Source organism: Suncus etruscus, chromosome 4, assembly GCF_024139225.1.
Source record: "Suncus etruscus isolate mSunEtr1 chromosome 4, mSunEtr1.pri.cur, whole genome shotgun sequence".
Lineage (NCBI taxonomy): Eukaryota > Metazoa > Chordata > Mammalia > Eulipotyphla > Soricidae > Suncus > Suncus etruscus.
Window position 1 is genome coordinate 77,592,375 of NC_064851.1, and position 15,004 is coordinate 77,607,378.

General features: G+C 38.1%; 1 protein-coding gene across 1 annotated transcript in view; it reads right to left on the bottom strand.

The window, feature by feature from the left end:
- Nucleotides 1-613: 613 nt before the first annotated feature.
- The window catches only part of SEC63 (SEC63 homolog, protein translocation regulator), a 66,013-nt gene continuing 51,622 nt past the window's right edge, over nt 614-15,004 (bottom strand). Inside the window, exons 18-21 of the mRNA XM_049771173.1 lie at nt 13,176-13,277; nt 8,569-8,667; nt 2,480-2,584; nt 614-1,674 (exon numbers count right to left, since the gene is read on the bottom strand). Of these exons, the coding sequence (XP_049627130.1) occupies nt 1,531-1,674; nt 2,480-2,584; nt 8,569-8,667; nt 13,176-13,277 (450 nt within the window). The 3' untranslated portion in view covers nt 614-1,530. The remainder of the gene's footprint in view (nt 1,675-2,479; nt 2,585-8,568; nt 8,668-13,175; nt 13,278-15,004) is intronic.

Consider the following 15,004-nt stretch of genomic DNA (forward strand, 5'->3'; position numbering starts at 1 on the left):
AGGAAGCTGCTTGCTACATCCTGGAAAACACACACACACGCGCACGCTGGAAAACACACACACACACACACACACACACACACACACACGCACACACACGCGTGCGCGCATGCCAAGGTGATTCCAAAAAATTACAGGGAATATTTATCCTAGTTTTAGAACCCAAAGAGTCACTCGTATCTTTGGTCATTTTTAAGTTTTATTTCCTACCACTGTAGTAACAAAACACCAGTGATAGCTCTGCATGGTGATTGGCAGCTTTAAAGAAAACATGGTCATGGTATTTTAATTGTTCTCAGCTAAGGACAATCTGGCCAGGGAGGATGGGCACAATCCTCCTATACTTTGCTTCCTCGCCACCCAGAAATAGATATACTCACTTTGCCGTAACAGTTCATCCCGCACACATCACTACTATTTCTGAGTATCACCCTTCCTAGCTGCACCAAGTGAGAGTCGTTTTTCTCACTCATGGGCCTTTCTACAGTATACAGAAACAACAGTCATGTCAGCAGGCATCTATGATATTAAACTTTTAGTCAGAAAATAAGCGAATAGATTATATCCTATTATATCCTTTCTCTGTGAGTAAAAAGACACACCATAACAAACATGAGTCAAACTTCTATTTTATTGACAGGAGTCCAAAATGAATACAAAAAATGCCTCCTTTGCATGTTTTATATATATTTCTTTCCTTAAAAGGCTTCTGATAGGTAGATTAAAAGCTAAGAACGAATTTCAGCTTTTATAGTGAACCTTTTAAAAAAGGTTACTTAGTAACTCTGTAAGTTGTCAACGTTAGAACATGTGGTCCCAAAATAATTTCTTAGAGCTTACAGAAAGAATTAGACCCTGCATGATCTGCTAAAATAAAGGCTTAAAAATGTTTTAAGCCGTTTTTATAATCTGTCTGATAACTCTTGGCAACGGTTAAAATGAAAATCCCCAAATGTAGCCCTCTGTGTTGTGTGGAATGTGAGAGAAAGCCAACTTAGGACCAAGACAGGTAAAATAAAAGACTTAAAAGCACGAGTGGAGCTATTACAGTTGTAGCACTGAAAAATGTAAAACGATAGAGCTTTTCAAAACATTAAAACTTGAGCAGATGTTACTTAAAACATAGCTGTGGTGTTTATCATACCTTAATGTTTGCTAAAAACTAAAGCTAAACAGAGAAAAGTTGCTCCTTTTATAGATTCTCCAATGTACCTTTACTTTTACTGGAACCATAAACTGATCAGATAATACATAACCCACACATCTGAACAGTCATTAACAAGGGGTTTATTATCATTTTCAAATGAGACAAATGCACCATCCCATACTGAAAAAGGCTTTGACCAGCCTTAAGCATTTTTCCAGACTCTATACCAAGGCACTGCCACTGCCCCATCAGATTATGTGCCCATTTCCAGGAAAGAACTAACACCTCCCTCAGCTTGCACTGCTTCTGGTTTATTATACATTTCCAAACTAGCAAAGACTTGCAACTATGTGCAAATATTATGGTCCATTTCAGAGCACTGCTTAGTCATCATCTTCTTCCTCTTCTTCCTCTTCCTCAAAGCTATCTTCAAAACCCTCACTGTCCTCCTGGTCTTCATCCCCTTCAATTGCTGTGTCCCACTGTGGGTGGTTTTCTGGCACAGGCTTAGCCTCGTGAACTTCCAACTAGAAAGAATAATTAAACAGAGACATCAGAAATGTGGGGAACAATAGTAGGAGAAATAACTAGCAAAGAGAAAGCTTTCTGGTCTCTTTTCCTTCTGTTTTTAGTTTCTGGATCTGGGATGCTGAAGATGGAACTGGAGTTCACAAGGAAGCAGACACGTGCTATCTGACCACTGACATTCCAGAAATAAACATATAAATGAACATAAAGTGGTGGATTTGGAGAGAGAATATAGTAAGGTGCTTAGCTTGCTCACAGCAAACCTGTGTTCTATTCTTGGCACCCCAAATGCCCCTCTGTGCCCCTCCAGGAGTGACCCCTGAGCATAGAGATAGGAAGACCCAAGGCTTACACTGGGAGCCCTCACCAAAAAAGGGAGAAAATTACAGTTTAATTTTTATTATTGTTTTATATTTGATTTTTATATATTTTTGTTTTTTATATAGCATGAAAAGGCAAGAAATGATTCTTCACAGATGGGTCTCCTAACCAAATACTTAGTGGAATGGGAGCCACTTCTGGTGATGTGGCTGTGCAGCTCAGACTGGCAATGTAATGTTCCTCAAGCCTAATAGTACCACCAGGGCCACATCTGGTGGTGCTCAAGGGACCATGCTAGGGAACTTGGGGCTTCTTTATAACTTACTTTGTGTCAGCCCTTTAAGTTATCTCCCTGGCTCCATAACTGCAATTTTTGAGGAAGAATACTGACTACTGTCTCACTAAATCTGATGAGAGAAAGAAATGCTTCTCTAAAGCACTTGTTCAAATACACAACCACAGTTATTCAAGAGTCATTCTTACCTTCAATGGTTTAATCTGATCTAAACCCATATAGGAATCTGATCTCAGAAATACTGTATACTGATAATTCCCAGGCTTGCCTGGTGCAGGAAACTTCAGTTCTACCTAGAAAATAAAAATAGCACTTGAAGCCTATATTTTAAGAAGGGGAGAAAACAACAGCTCGTAAAGTTTCTTTTTTTTTTTTTTAATAATATATTTAGGCACCATGATTACAAACATGGTTGTAGTTGGGTTTCAGTTATAAAAAAAAGAACACACCTCTTCACCATACCAGTGCTACCTTCCCACCACCAATGCCCCCATTTCCTTCCTCCCCTACCCCCCCACCTGTATTCGAGACAGGCATTCTGTATCTCTCACTCATTACCATTGTCATGATTGTTGTCTAACTGCACTCACCACTCTTCGTTGTAAGCTTCATATTGTGGCCGGTTCTTCCAGCCCTCATCTCTACTGTCTATGTGTTATTACAATAATGTCTTTTATTTTTCTGTAATCCCATAGATGAGTGAGACTATTCTCTGTCTATTTCTCTCCCTCTAACTTGTTTCACTCAGCATAATAATTTCCATGTCCATCCATGTATAGGAAAATTTCATGACTTAATTTTTCCTGACAGCTGCACAGTATTCCATTGTATATATATGCCACAATTTCTTTAGCCATTGATCTACTGTCAGTTATCTGGGTTGTTTCCAGATTTGGGCTATTGTAAATAATGCTGTAATGAACATAAGTGTGCTTATTTTGGGGGGGGGGGGTGTTTAGGTCACACCTGGCGGCACTCAAAGGTTACTCATGGCTCTGGGCTCAGAAATCGCTCCTGGTAGGCTTGGAAGAAGTTATGGATGCCAGGAACCAAACCTGGATCCATCCCAGGTAGGCCTCATGCAAGGCAAACGCCCTACCACTGTGCTATCTTTTGGGCCCCACATAAAGTTTCTAATGTGTTTAAAAGTTAAGTGACTCAAATGACACAGATAGTTCTAACAATAACAAATATACATACACAAAAGTACACCAAATTAGGTAAAATACTGTGTACATTCATAATAAGCCAAAGTATTTAAAGCAACCTTCACAACTTGAAGAAACAAAGTAAATGTTGGAATAACATTACATATATATTATACATACACATATGTGTGTATATATAATATACCAGATATATATATATTTGGTAATGAAGCATATTTATATATAAAAAGATGCTTTATTACCAAATATTCTTATTTCCAGGAAAAACACAGTAAGAAAAAATGAATGCTCTGGTCGTGGCTCTCCCATATTAGATGTGTAACATCTTAAATCCATTTAATTTCCCTCATTATAAGAGAATAGAAACTTCTTTAGTTTCTTTGCCTGGAGTTCTGCAATGGTGCTCATGAATCCCCCAGAACTGTGTGGATGACAGGAATGACTTTAGTTTGAATAAGGGAACTAATTTCTCGTGAGCCCCTGGAAGAGGATCATCATCAGAAAGACCAATTCACAATGAGGACTGAGACAATTCATTCCCTATCCCTATTCTCTGAAGAAGGATTGAAGATTTTAGGTCAAGAGTACCAGCACTGAGGTACATGACCCAGCTGGTATCACAGGAATTTTTGAGTCATTAAGTGGGAGGATAAGAATAGTTTTGAAATAAAAAAATGAGAAAAAATAAGTCAATTCGTATTTTATAATTTACTTGGTAGACTGCTCTGCCAACAGCAAAATTAAGTTACTGAGTTAAAGAAGTGAAATGATGTAGAAATATGAGTGTAAATTATAGAAGGCAACATTCTTCATCCTTTCTCCACCTGCAGATAGGCACCCTCTGCAGATAGGTGGTTGAAGACCATAATACTCAGAGTTATAAACTTACAAGTTTCAATTCTTCTGGGACAAAGTAAAAAGAATATATATAAAAAGATGACATTGGAATGTTCTGGTTAACTGACTCCAATGACCCAAATTCAGATTTTTCTAAGCAAGATAATATATAGATAAATCCCTTTTTTATAAAAATTTAATCTCATAGACATCTGATCCAGGAAGCTCAAAAGTTCAAAACAAAAACAAAACTAAAAAGTCAGACACCAAGACACAGTATATTTATTTATTTATTTATTTATTTATTTATTTATTTATTTATTTAGGGCCACACCCATTTGATGCTCAGGGGTTACTCCTGGCTAAGCACCACCTCGCCGGCCCCTGATCTTTAATTTTTTACCATTTTAAATACACTGTGTCGGGGCCGGCGAGGTGGCGCTAGCCAAGGAAGGACTGTGGTTCAATCCCCTGGCGTCCCATATGGTCCCCACAAGCCAGGGGCAATTTCTGAGCACTTAGCCAGGAGTAACCCCTGAGCATCAAACGGGTGTAGCCGAAACCCCCCCCCCCCAAAAAAAAATTAAAGATCAGTAGAATGGAGAACCTAAAAAGCAGTAACAGATTAAGAGGCACAGGGAAATAACCACAAGATGGTCAGATTTCTCAACAGAAGAGAATGGCAAGATACAAAATGCTGAAAGGAAATGATGTCTAATCAAGAACATTCAATCCTTGAGGCTGTCACTCAAATATAAAAGTGCAATAAAAAGTTGAAAAAGTGCAATAAAAAGTTTAACAGAGGAACTGGAGAAATAATACAATGGGCAGCATGCTTGCACTGTTTGCAGCTACCTTGGTTTCCTAGCACCCCATATGGTCCTCTGAGTTTGTCAGGAGTAATTCCTGAGCAAAGAGCCAGGAGCAAGCCCTGAGCACAGCCTAGTATGATCCCAAAATTAAATAAAAATATTTTAAAATATAAAAAGTTTTGGGGCCAGAGAGATAGCATGTAGAAGAATGGTGATTTGAATCCCGGCATCCCAAAGCCCCACCCCACTCCACCCCTGGCCTTCCAGGAGCGATTTCTAAGCGTAGAGCCAAGAGTAACCCCTGAACGCTACCAGGTGTGCCCCCCCCCCCAAAAAAAAAGTTTAACATATAAAGGAACTCACTGCTACATAAAACAGCCCTAGGACAAATTCTTATGTATTATGCATGAAACCCTATCAGTAATATACTATAAACCATAGTGCAAAACATTTTTTAAAAGTGCTTCCCGGGGCCGGAGAGATAGCATGGAAGTAAGGCGTTTGCCTTTCATGCAGGAGGTCATCGGTTCGAATCCCGGCGTCCCATATGGTCCCCCGTGCCTGCCAGGAGCAATTTCTGAGCCTGGAGCCAGGAATAACCCCTGAGCACTGCCGGGTGTGACCCAAAAACCACAAAAAAAAAAAAAAAAAAAAAAAAAAAAGTGCTTCCCATAGATGCAAATGGGACCTCCAGTGGAGGTAAGTGGACACTTGTGAAGGAATTAGTTTTAAAACACTGTATGCCTAAACCCCAATCATAAATGACTAAAATAAAAAGGGGGAAAAATCTTGTGGGTTTTTTTTTTTTTTTGGAAGGGGTTTGGGTTTTTGGGTCACTCCCGGGAGTGCTCTGGGGTTATTCCTGGCTCTGTGCTCAGAAATTACTCCTAGCAGGCACAGGGGACCATATGGGATGCCGGGATTCAAACCACCGTTGGTCCTGGGTTGGCCGCTTGCAAGGCAAATGCCCTACCGGCCCCAAAATCCTGTTATTTTTTAAAAAATATCTCCTATAGAGGGCTGAACGTTACAGCTGACCTCATGAACCTCACCACAAAGAGTGATGAGTTTAGTTAAAGAGAAGTAACTACATTGCAAACTATCCTAACAATGAGAATATATGAGGGAAATAGAAAGCCTGTCTAGAGTACAGGTGGGGACAGGAGGGGAGGAGGGATATTTGGGTCATTGGTGATGGGAATGTTACATTGGTGATGGGGGGGGTGTCATCTTATATGACTGAAACCCAACCACAATCATGTTTGTAACCAAGATGTTTAAATAAAAAATATTATAAAAAAAATACTCAGAAAAAACACCAAGACACTTAGCAATCAAGGTGGCAAAACCCAATAGAAAAAAATATATATCTCCTATGACTTCCATTGAGGAATGACAAATACATGCATAAAAGATCACAATATTTTTAAGTTCAACATTGACTTGTATTTTTATAATGTAACAAGTTTTTATAATTGTTATTGAGAAAGAATAATTCAATTCAATAAATACTCTTACCAAAAAAATCCACAAAACCAAGCATCCCAGTAAGTGCTTATGGAACTTTTGATTAAAAAAAAAATAGAGATACCTAAAAAATATAAAATGTTTATAGAGGAGAGTAACAATAGAGCCTCTTACAAACAAGCTTGATATTTACTTACTATCAATTAAAAGAGGCCATGATTACTAGAACACTGGACATATAAGTAATGGTAACCTCAAAACAAAAATAATCAGAAGAAACAAGAGTTAAACAGAATCTAATCACATAGAGAGCTGATACTGAAGTACAAGAGGGAAGAATAAGAGAATAACAAAAGGACAGACACAAAATTCAGTAAAACTCAGAAACCATAGGAAAATGGCAGCTATTTTCTGGAGGCTTGGAACACACCTAGCAGTACTCAAGGGTTACTCTTGTCTGGGCAATCAAGATTCTCAACCCCCTACTATGTATTTGTGAGCCATAGTCAAACGTAGACCTCTTATATGCATGGGCACACCTCCATTGAGTTCTCTTTCTCCTTGATTATTAAATGCCAATCATTTCACTGTTTCAATGGTAAAAAAATATATACTAATAAAAGGCATTTATCGCTTGAATGAAAAGAGATAAGAAAATAAAATCCAACTTTCTGCTGTCCACAAGAGAACTGAGCTCAAATGATAATCAGATTCAAAGTAAAAGGCTGGAAAAGCAATCATACATGCAACCTAAATCGGGGGACAGTCATACTCAATATCAAATATAATAGATTTCAAAATGTAATGTTTTTGCCTGTCATCCCACCTGAATCTTCCAGGTGGGGGCGATTAAGGAAAGAATAAAACAGCTTGTTGAGGAGGCGTAAGGGTTTTTTTTGCCAGAGCTGACGGCTGGTTCGGTTTGCTTTTTTGGAGCTGGCTACAGACTGACAAAACACTCTCTTTGCTGAACCTTTGGTCCCCTAATCTTTTATCTGTGTTGATTATTTACTCCGGATATTATTACCAGGGTCTCCCTCAAAACGGGGGACAGAAGAATGGGATTTATCTTTCTGGGAGCTATTTGTGGATTCAGAAACAATCAATAAGGAGTTCAAAATACACCAACACACAAGATACTGTTAGAGCTTAACAAGAAAAAAACCCTTCTAACTCCCTCAGAAATGAGGACAGGAGATGAACAGAAACTTCCTCAAAGTAGGTGGCCAAAAGGCATACCAAAAATAATCCACATCATTAATCATCAGGGAAATACAAATCAAATTAAATATCCCACACCAAAGAAAATGGCACACACAAAAAGAACAACCAATGCTGGCATGGATTGTGGGGAGAAAAGGACTCTCACTCAATGCTGGTAAAAATGTCAAGTGGTCTAGCCTTTTTGGAAAAAAATATGGACATTGCTCAATACACTAGAATTTTTTTTTTTTTTTTTTTTGGTTTTTCGGGCCACACCGTTTGATGCTTAGGGGTTACTCCTGGCTAAGGGCTCAGAAATTGCCCCTGGCTTGGGGGGACCCTATGGGACACCAGGGGATCGAACCGTAGTCCTTCCTTGGCTAGCGCTTGCAAGGCAGTCATTTACCTCTAGCGCCACCTTGCCGGCCCCAGAAACACTAGAAATTGAGTTTCCATTCCATTCAACCAACCAATACTAGTCCTGGAAATATTCCCTAGAGGTCCAAAATACAATGCAGAAAAGGCACCTGCACTCCTATGTTCATTGCAGCACTGTTCACAGTAAGAAAAAAAAAGGACTGTCCATTCTGTGCAACTTTTAATAATTCAGTGTTGTTCAAAGACCCCCCCCAAAAGATACTAAAGATTTTGAAAATGTCTTAATAAAATTTAAGAAGCCCATGAATATAATAAAAAGACTTCTACCACAGATTTACTAAAGCAACCTGTGCAATTCATTGATGATGAGATATGTGCAATTTAAGAACAAAAATAATGCTGAAATATTACCTCATCGGTATCTCTGAGTGTACACACATGATATGGCATTGATATTAATGTTTGTTCCTTCCTATCTGCAATATAAAGCCACCACCATTCTTGTTTTTCCTGTAAAATAAAACAAAATATTTATAAAACAAAATTATTTATCTATGGATAAATAATCCAAAAGCATTAGAAAACAGTTTTGTTTGGTCGTATTTTAGAGGCATTATCCTTGTTTTATTACTCCTGGTGGTGCTCAGGGAACATATTTTGGGAACCCAACCCAGATTGGTCTTGTGCAAGGCAAGCACCCTACCCACTATGCTATCTCACCAAGCCCTATCCTTGTTTTATTCATTGTTGTAATCCCAACAAAGACTCAGTGACTAGTCATATCTGATGTTGACTATTTACTAAATAAAAGGTTCTTAACGTTTTATAGGTCCTCTTTTCAAAAGAATGTTGTTTTTAACCTACTGATGGGCCCTTATTAAAAACACCAAACTAATGTTAAATGGCCAAAGAAGTTTTAAGAAATAGAGATATAGTGTAGTATGTTGAGAGGTGCTTGCCTTGCACAGAGCCAACCTGGGTTTGATCCCCAACAACTGATATGGTCCTCTGACCCCTTCCAGGAGTGATCCCTGAGTATAGAGCCAGGAGTAAGACATGAACAACGCTGTGTGTAACCAAAAAACAAACAAAAAATAAAAATAGTATATACTATTTACAACATATGTAATCCAACCCACAAATCATCAAAGGCATCGAATGAAGGGACGTGGGGAACAAAATTAGAAATCAAATCACTCTAATCCTAAGTAAGTATTATAGATTCTTTTTTTTTTTTTTTTTTTTGGTTTTGGGTCACACCCGGCAGTGCTCAGGGGTTACTCATGGCTCTATGCTCAGAAATCACTCCTGGCGGGCTCAGGAGACCATATGGATGCTGGGATTCAAACTACCGACCTTCTGCATGAAAGGCAAATGCCTTACCTCCATGCTATCTCTCCAGCCCCAAGCATCATAGATTCTAAGAGTTAGTTATTTATACCTTTCAATGAACATGATTTTTAGTAAGCCCAGCACTGCTAAAGGTACTTCAGAAAAAGATGATGAATAGTAGAGAGCTGGGAAAAAAAACTGTCATCAGAACAGCAAGGAAAACTCAGAGAAACAAAAGTACATTATTTAAAAAAGGAAAAATTACTAGGAGGGTCAAATCATAGCTTACCAGTTAAAGGGCCTGCCATTTCCAGCATTAAGCTATAAATTCATGCCCTGCAGCAGGGATGTGCCAAGGGCAATATTGGTATCTCTGCTACCTGGGATTCTGAGCACAGCAAAAGTTTCTGCAGCACTGCAGTTAAGTGTGAGCAAGCAGTACAACAAAAGGGAGTAACCCCAGGTGAACACTCTAGTTAAAGAATGTAGCAAGCATCACTACCTGAAAAAAAGTACAAACACCACAACCAAGCCTAAGTGTAACCACCTTCACTACAAGCTACACTTGCAACAGAGAGAATGAGGGAAATAAATCTATAAATAAGAGGCCAAATAATTCTGGAGTCTAGAAGCACCAAATCTCTGTGCTCAGCTACACTGCTGTATTACAGCACACAATGATAAGCAGATTTAGTCATCTGCTTAATAAGCCTGTTTAAAAACAAGGTTGAAGAGGCATATTTTTAAGTGGTTTAACAGTACAAACAGAGAGGGAGAATCAGAGGGGAAATCAGATAGGCTAGTCTGTAGACTAAATTCCTGCCTTAAAGGCATACAGATCTAGATTGTTCCACATCTCTAAATTTCATGTCTCCATTTCTTCTGTTAAATATTAAGATAAATCAAAATAACACAAGTAAAATAAATGCTAGAACACACACCTATAGAGGGCAACAGTCATGACATTTTATAATGAGAAACGTCATTAAATCATGCCAGAACATGTATGGAAATACAAGGACATGCTCAAGATGTGCTTTCTTCTTTAGCTTTCATTTGAAAAATGGCTTTTCTCTCCTGTCCCAGACTAGCTGATGAAACTAAGATTCATTCAAGAAGTCATTATGGGGCTGGAGTGATAGCAAAGCAGGTAGGGTATTTGCCTTGCATCTGACCAACCTGGGTTCAATCTCTGGCATGCCATATATTCCCACAAGCCTGCCAGGGGTGATTTCTGAGTACAAGGAGTTACAAGGGTTACAAGGAGTAACCCTTGAGCACTGCCAGGGGTGAACCCAAAACAAATAAACAAACAAATACAATAGTTAATAAGAAGCTTAGTAAATTCAATGAATGGCATTGCACCTATATGTCTGATGCAAATGCTGAAAGCAGAAAAGATGTTCTACCAGTTATATGCATCTTTTTAGTTTGGGTGGTTGGTTGGTTGGTTGGTTGTTGGTTTTGGAACAACACTAGCACTATGCTCAGGGGTTTCTATTGGATCTGCACTTGAGAATTGCAATTGGGACTATATGGGATGCCAAGGACCAAACCTGAGTTGGCCTCGTGCAAGGTAAACATCTTACCCACTGTATTATCATTCTGACCCCAATTATCTGCACTTTAAACTATATATATAAGATCCCCAATCATTTATATTATATTCAACATTAAAAATGAAAGTCAATGGTTAATATTATATCCTCAATACTTTACGTATATAACATGGTAGACTAAGCAGATTGGAAGACAGGCAAACAGATAGATGTAGAAAAGTTCTAAATGAAATGGATTTGATAAATGTACTTTGAGCTGTTCGTCACAGATGCAAATTAATGAAAGTGGAGAGTATTTTCACTGCTAAAATGTTCTAAGAAAGTGAATGAATGTTTTGATTATTAACCAGGCATGGTATAAAATGAAACTGTCATAAGGATACAAATTATGCAGCATAAAGCATATCTTGGCACTTTCAAAATCAATGAGTAGAATTTACTTGCCTAGTTTCAGAAGCCTTGGTGTTGGCAAACTACCACTGCAATGGGCAAAATGCCCCTAACAGATGAGCTAAAGCTCAGGACATGCCAAAAGATCAGTGTGTGTGGTATGATGAAAGTCTGGGTCTTGTTCTTTCCAAGTCAAAACAACAGTCTGTGCAGAATCACTCATTTATTTATTAAGAATGCCAAATTACAAAGAAATGCCTTTAGCAGCCCCCAGCAACTCTAGATTGACATCTTAAAGCATAAAGCAGATTTAGACATGAAGTCACCTGCCAAACATGAATGGTGAGCAGTTCTGTGGCAAAGCTGTGAGACAATCTGAGGAACAGCTTTCCTGAATTTAAAGGCAACAAGTTATTAACCTCAATCCACAATCATGTAAAAAAAAATTGTCAAGCAAATCCAAAATTTGAAAGATAATGTGACCTGTTAAAGAGATTAAAAATTGAGGCCTGAGGGATGTAGCTCAGAGGCCTTACTTATGTCAATCCCTTGGAACAGAGGAGAATGCAAGGGAAACTTCTCTCTCATGAAATGTTAACTAGGGTCTGTATAATTTGGGATTACAACAATGGAATCAAAAATTTAGCAGGCTTCATCCATGAAGTAAACAAGGGCCAAGGAAGAAACAGGAAAAAAAAAGCTCTATCCTGAGTTCAAGGTTCAGTCATAGTGAGTTTTTATGGACTCAAACTGGTCTCAGAGCCATAGAATTGCCTATCAAGATCAGAGGAAGTCCACTGTTTATTTATGGGTGACTAGTGAACAACCCTCAGAGAAAAGATATGGGAAAAATGTAAGAATTTCCCCCCTTTTTTTGTCTTTAGATTTTGGACCACACTTGGAGGTTTCTCAGGGCTTACTATGTTCAAAGATCACTCTTGCTTGCACTCAACGGATCATAATGTGGTACTGGGGGCTGGCAAAATGAAAGACACAGGCCCTACCCATTGTAATATCTTTCTGGCCCTGAAGAATTTTTTTCATCCTATATAAATCTACATAGAAGTAAATTTGCTTGAGGGGAAAAATAAAATGGATGGTACCAGGACAAATAGTCGTATGAACATGGAGTAAAAATAAAAAATGATCAGATTTAAACACCAAACCCAAAGCCAATGACAACAGAATCAATACCCAGTCTACAACAAGCTAGATTGAGAGGAGACCAGTTACACTAGCAATACAGGGAGCAAAGGAGGGCGATATGGGATGTATGCTGGGAACAGGGGTAGAGGGAGGACAACACTAGTAGTGGGAATGCCCTTGATTCATTGTCACTATGTACCTTAAATATTACTGTGAAAGGTTTGTAATTCACTTTGTTCACAATAAAAATTAAAAAAGAAGTATATTTGCAATAGCTATATAGTTATAAAATATGAACAATGACATGCAAAATAGGATAGTATGAACTGTTTATGAAATCACTGTCATCGTTAAGCATAATCCTTAGTAATCTGGTAAAAACAAAACTACAAGAAACTGCAAAAACTGAAGTTAACAATTCCTTGTAAACAATCATACATACTTTGTAAATAAACCTTTTAAAATGTGGCCAATCAGGAACAGACCATATTCAGACCTTCAGAGATAGTACTAGAGGAATAAAAGACAAATGAAGAATATCTGAAGAAAATATAAATGGGATAAGAAAAACACGAAGCATATACCACTCACCTCTGGAAAGTAAAGGCTATAAACAGGATGTGTTATCTTGGATTTGGTTTCAAGTAGAGCTCTCTCCTTCCGCTGTATACTTTGCTGTAATTCTTGCCATTCCTAATAAAAATTAAATTATTTTGAATTTAATTTTAATGAAATGTGTTTTGTCATTTTGAGGAGTTTCCACCTTCATTCAGTTGTTGTTCCAACAATAATAACTACTACTACTGATCAATCTAACAATCCTAGTGAAATCTTTATAATGCTTCCTTTAATAAATCAAATCCAGGGGCAGAGATAGTTCAAAGGATGAAGTGCAAGCCTTGTTTACAAGTTTACCTGTGCTCCAAGTTCAATGGTCAATTCCCCAAGCAATGCTAACTATAGCCTGAGTACTGTTGAGGACCACTCTCAAATTAAATTAATTAAATCCAACCTTTTTGGTATCAATTAACACAGCCACCAAATATCTGATGCTAACCTCTCTTTTCAATTCCTTGTTTTTTTTTTCATTTTAGCTATTTCAAACTATCTAGATTTCTTTGAGCTCTGTATATTTAATCATCTATAGAAATCAGTCTGTTGGGACCAGAGTGATAGCAGAGCAGTAGGGCATTTGCCTTCACGTAACTGACCCAGGACAGACCTGGGTTGAATTCCCAGCGTCCCATATGGTCCCCCAAGCCAGGAGCGATTTCTGAGCACATAGCCAGGAGTAACCCCTGAGTGTCAATGGGTGTGACCCAAAAACAAAAAACAAACAAACAAAAAAACCAGTCTGTCAAAACCTTCAGAATCATCTCTACTAACCTTAATTTATTTAAAAAGGCTTATGACAACTCATTCTCAAAGCAAAGTTGGCAAATAACTTTTTTTATGCTTTAATTTCTATACAATCAAATTAACTCTCAAAAAACAAAAAAACAATCAAAGGCAAGCAACTCGTTAAAAAGTATCCCAGCCCTCCTACCCACCCACACCCTTGCGAAGAACAGTTGTACAGTTGTATTATTATACTTTCATCCTTAACCCTTACCTCTCTTTTTGGCCTGAAAGATTATTCAAAGGATGTCCTTTTCTCTACGAAACCACAAGGGTTAAGTTTAGAGTAAGACCCAGTCAAAAAGAGCAGCATAAGCATGAAGGCTGATTAGTTTAGGGTTCATTTGTAATGAGTCCCTAAGGAGCATTATTTGTCCACTAAACATCCTTTTTTACAGCTTCCCATAAATCATGTTCAACACATCATGATATTTATTTTCATAAAATCATAATGTATCCCTTAGGAACACTCCCTTTTCTTAATGGTTTATATAACTCTTAATCAAGGTGGAATTCTGTAAATCTTAGCTTTTCTGTTAACCATCCTCTTGACCATCGAGTCCACAGTAAGTTTGTTTGCCCTAAACATTATCAGCAATCTATGAGAAACTTCCAAGTGAACTGTTAGTTCACCAACCACATTTCCTTAATCATTCCCAGAACCATCATCACCACTGAACAATGAGAAAGTGACCAAAATGATTTATTTCAAACTCAAGTTCTATTCTCCCTAGCAATTTATGACTTAGAAAATCAGAATTTAGGGCAGGAGCAATAGCACAGCAGGGAAGGCATTTTCCTTGCATGCAGCCAAACTGGATTCAATCCCCAGCATTCTAGAAGGTCCCCCGAGCCAGCTAGAAGTGATTCCTGAGTGCAGAGCCAGGAAGTAATTCTTGGCACCACACAATGTGATGCCAAAACAAAAACAAAAGCAAAAATTAAAAAAAAAAAAATCAGAATTTCTAATCCTTACTAGAAGCCATTTTTCTGAACTCTGACGACCCCTCCCAAAATATTCT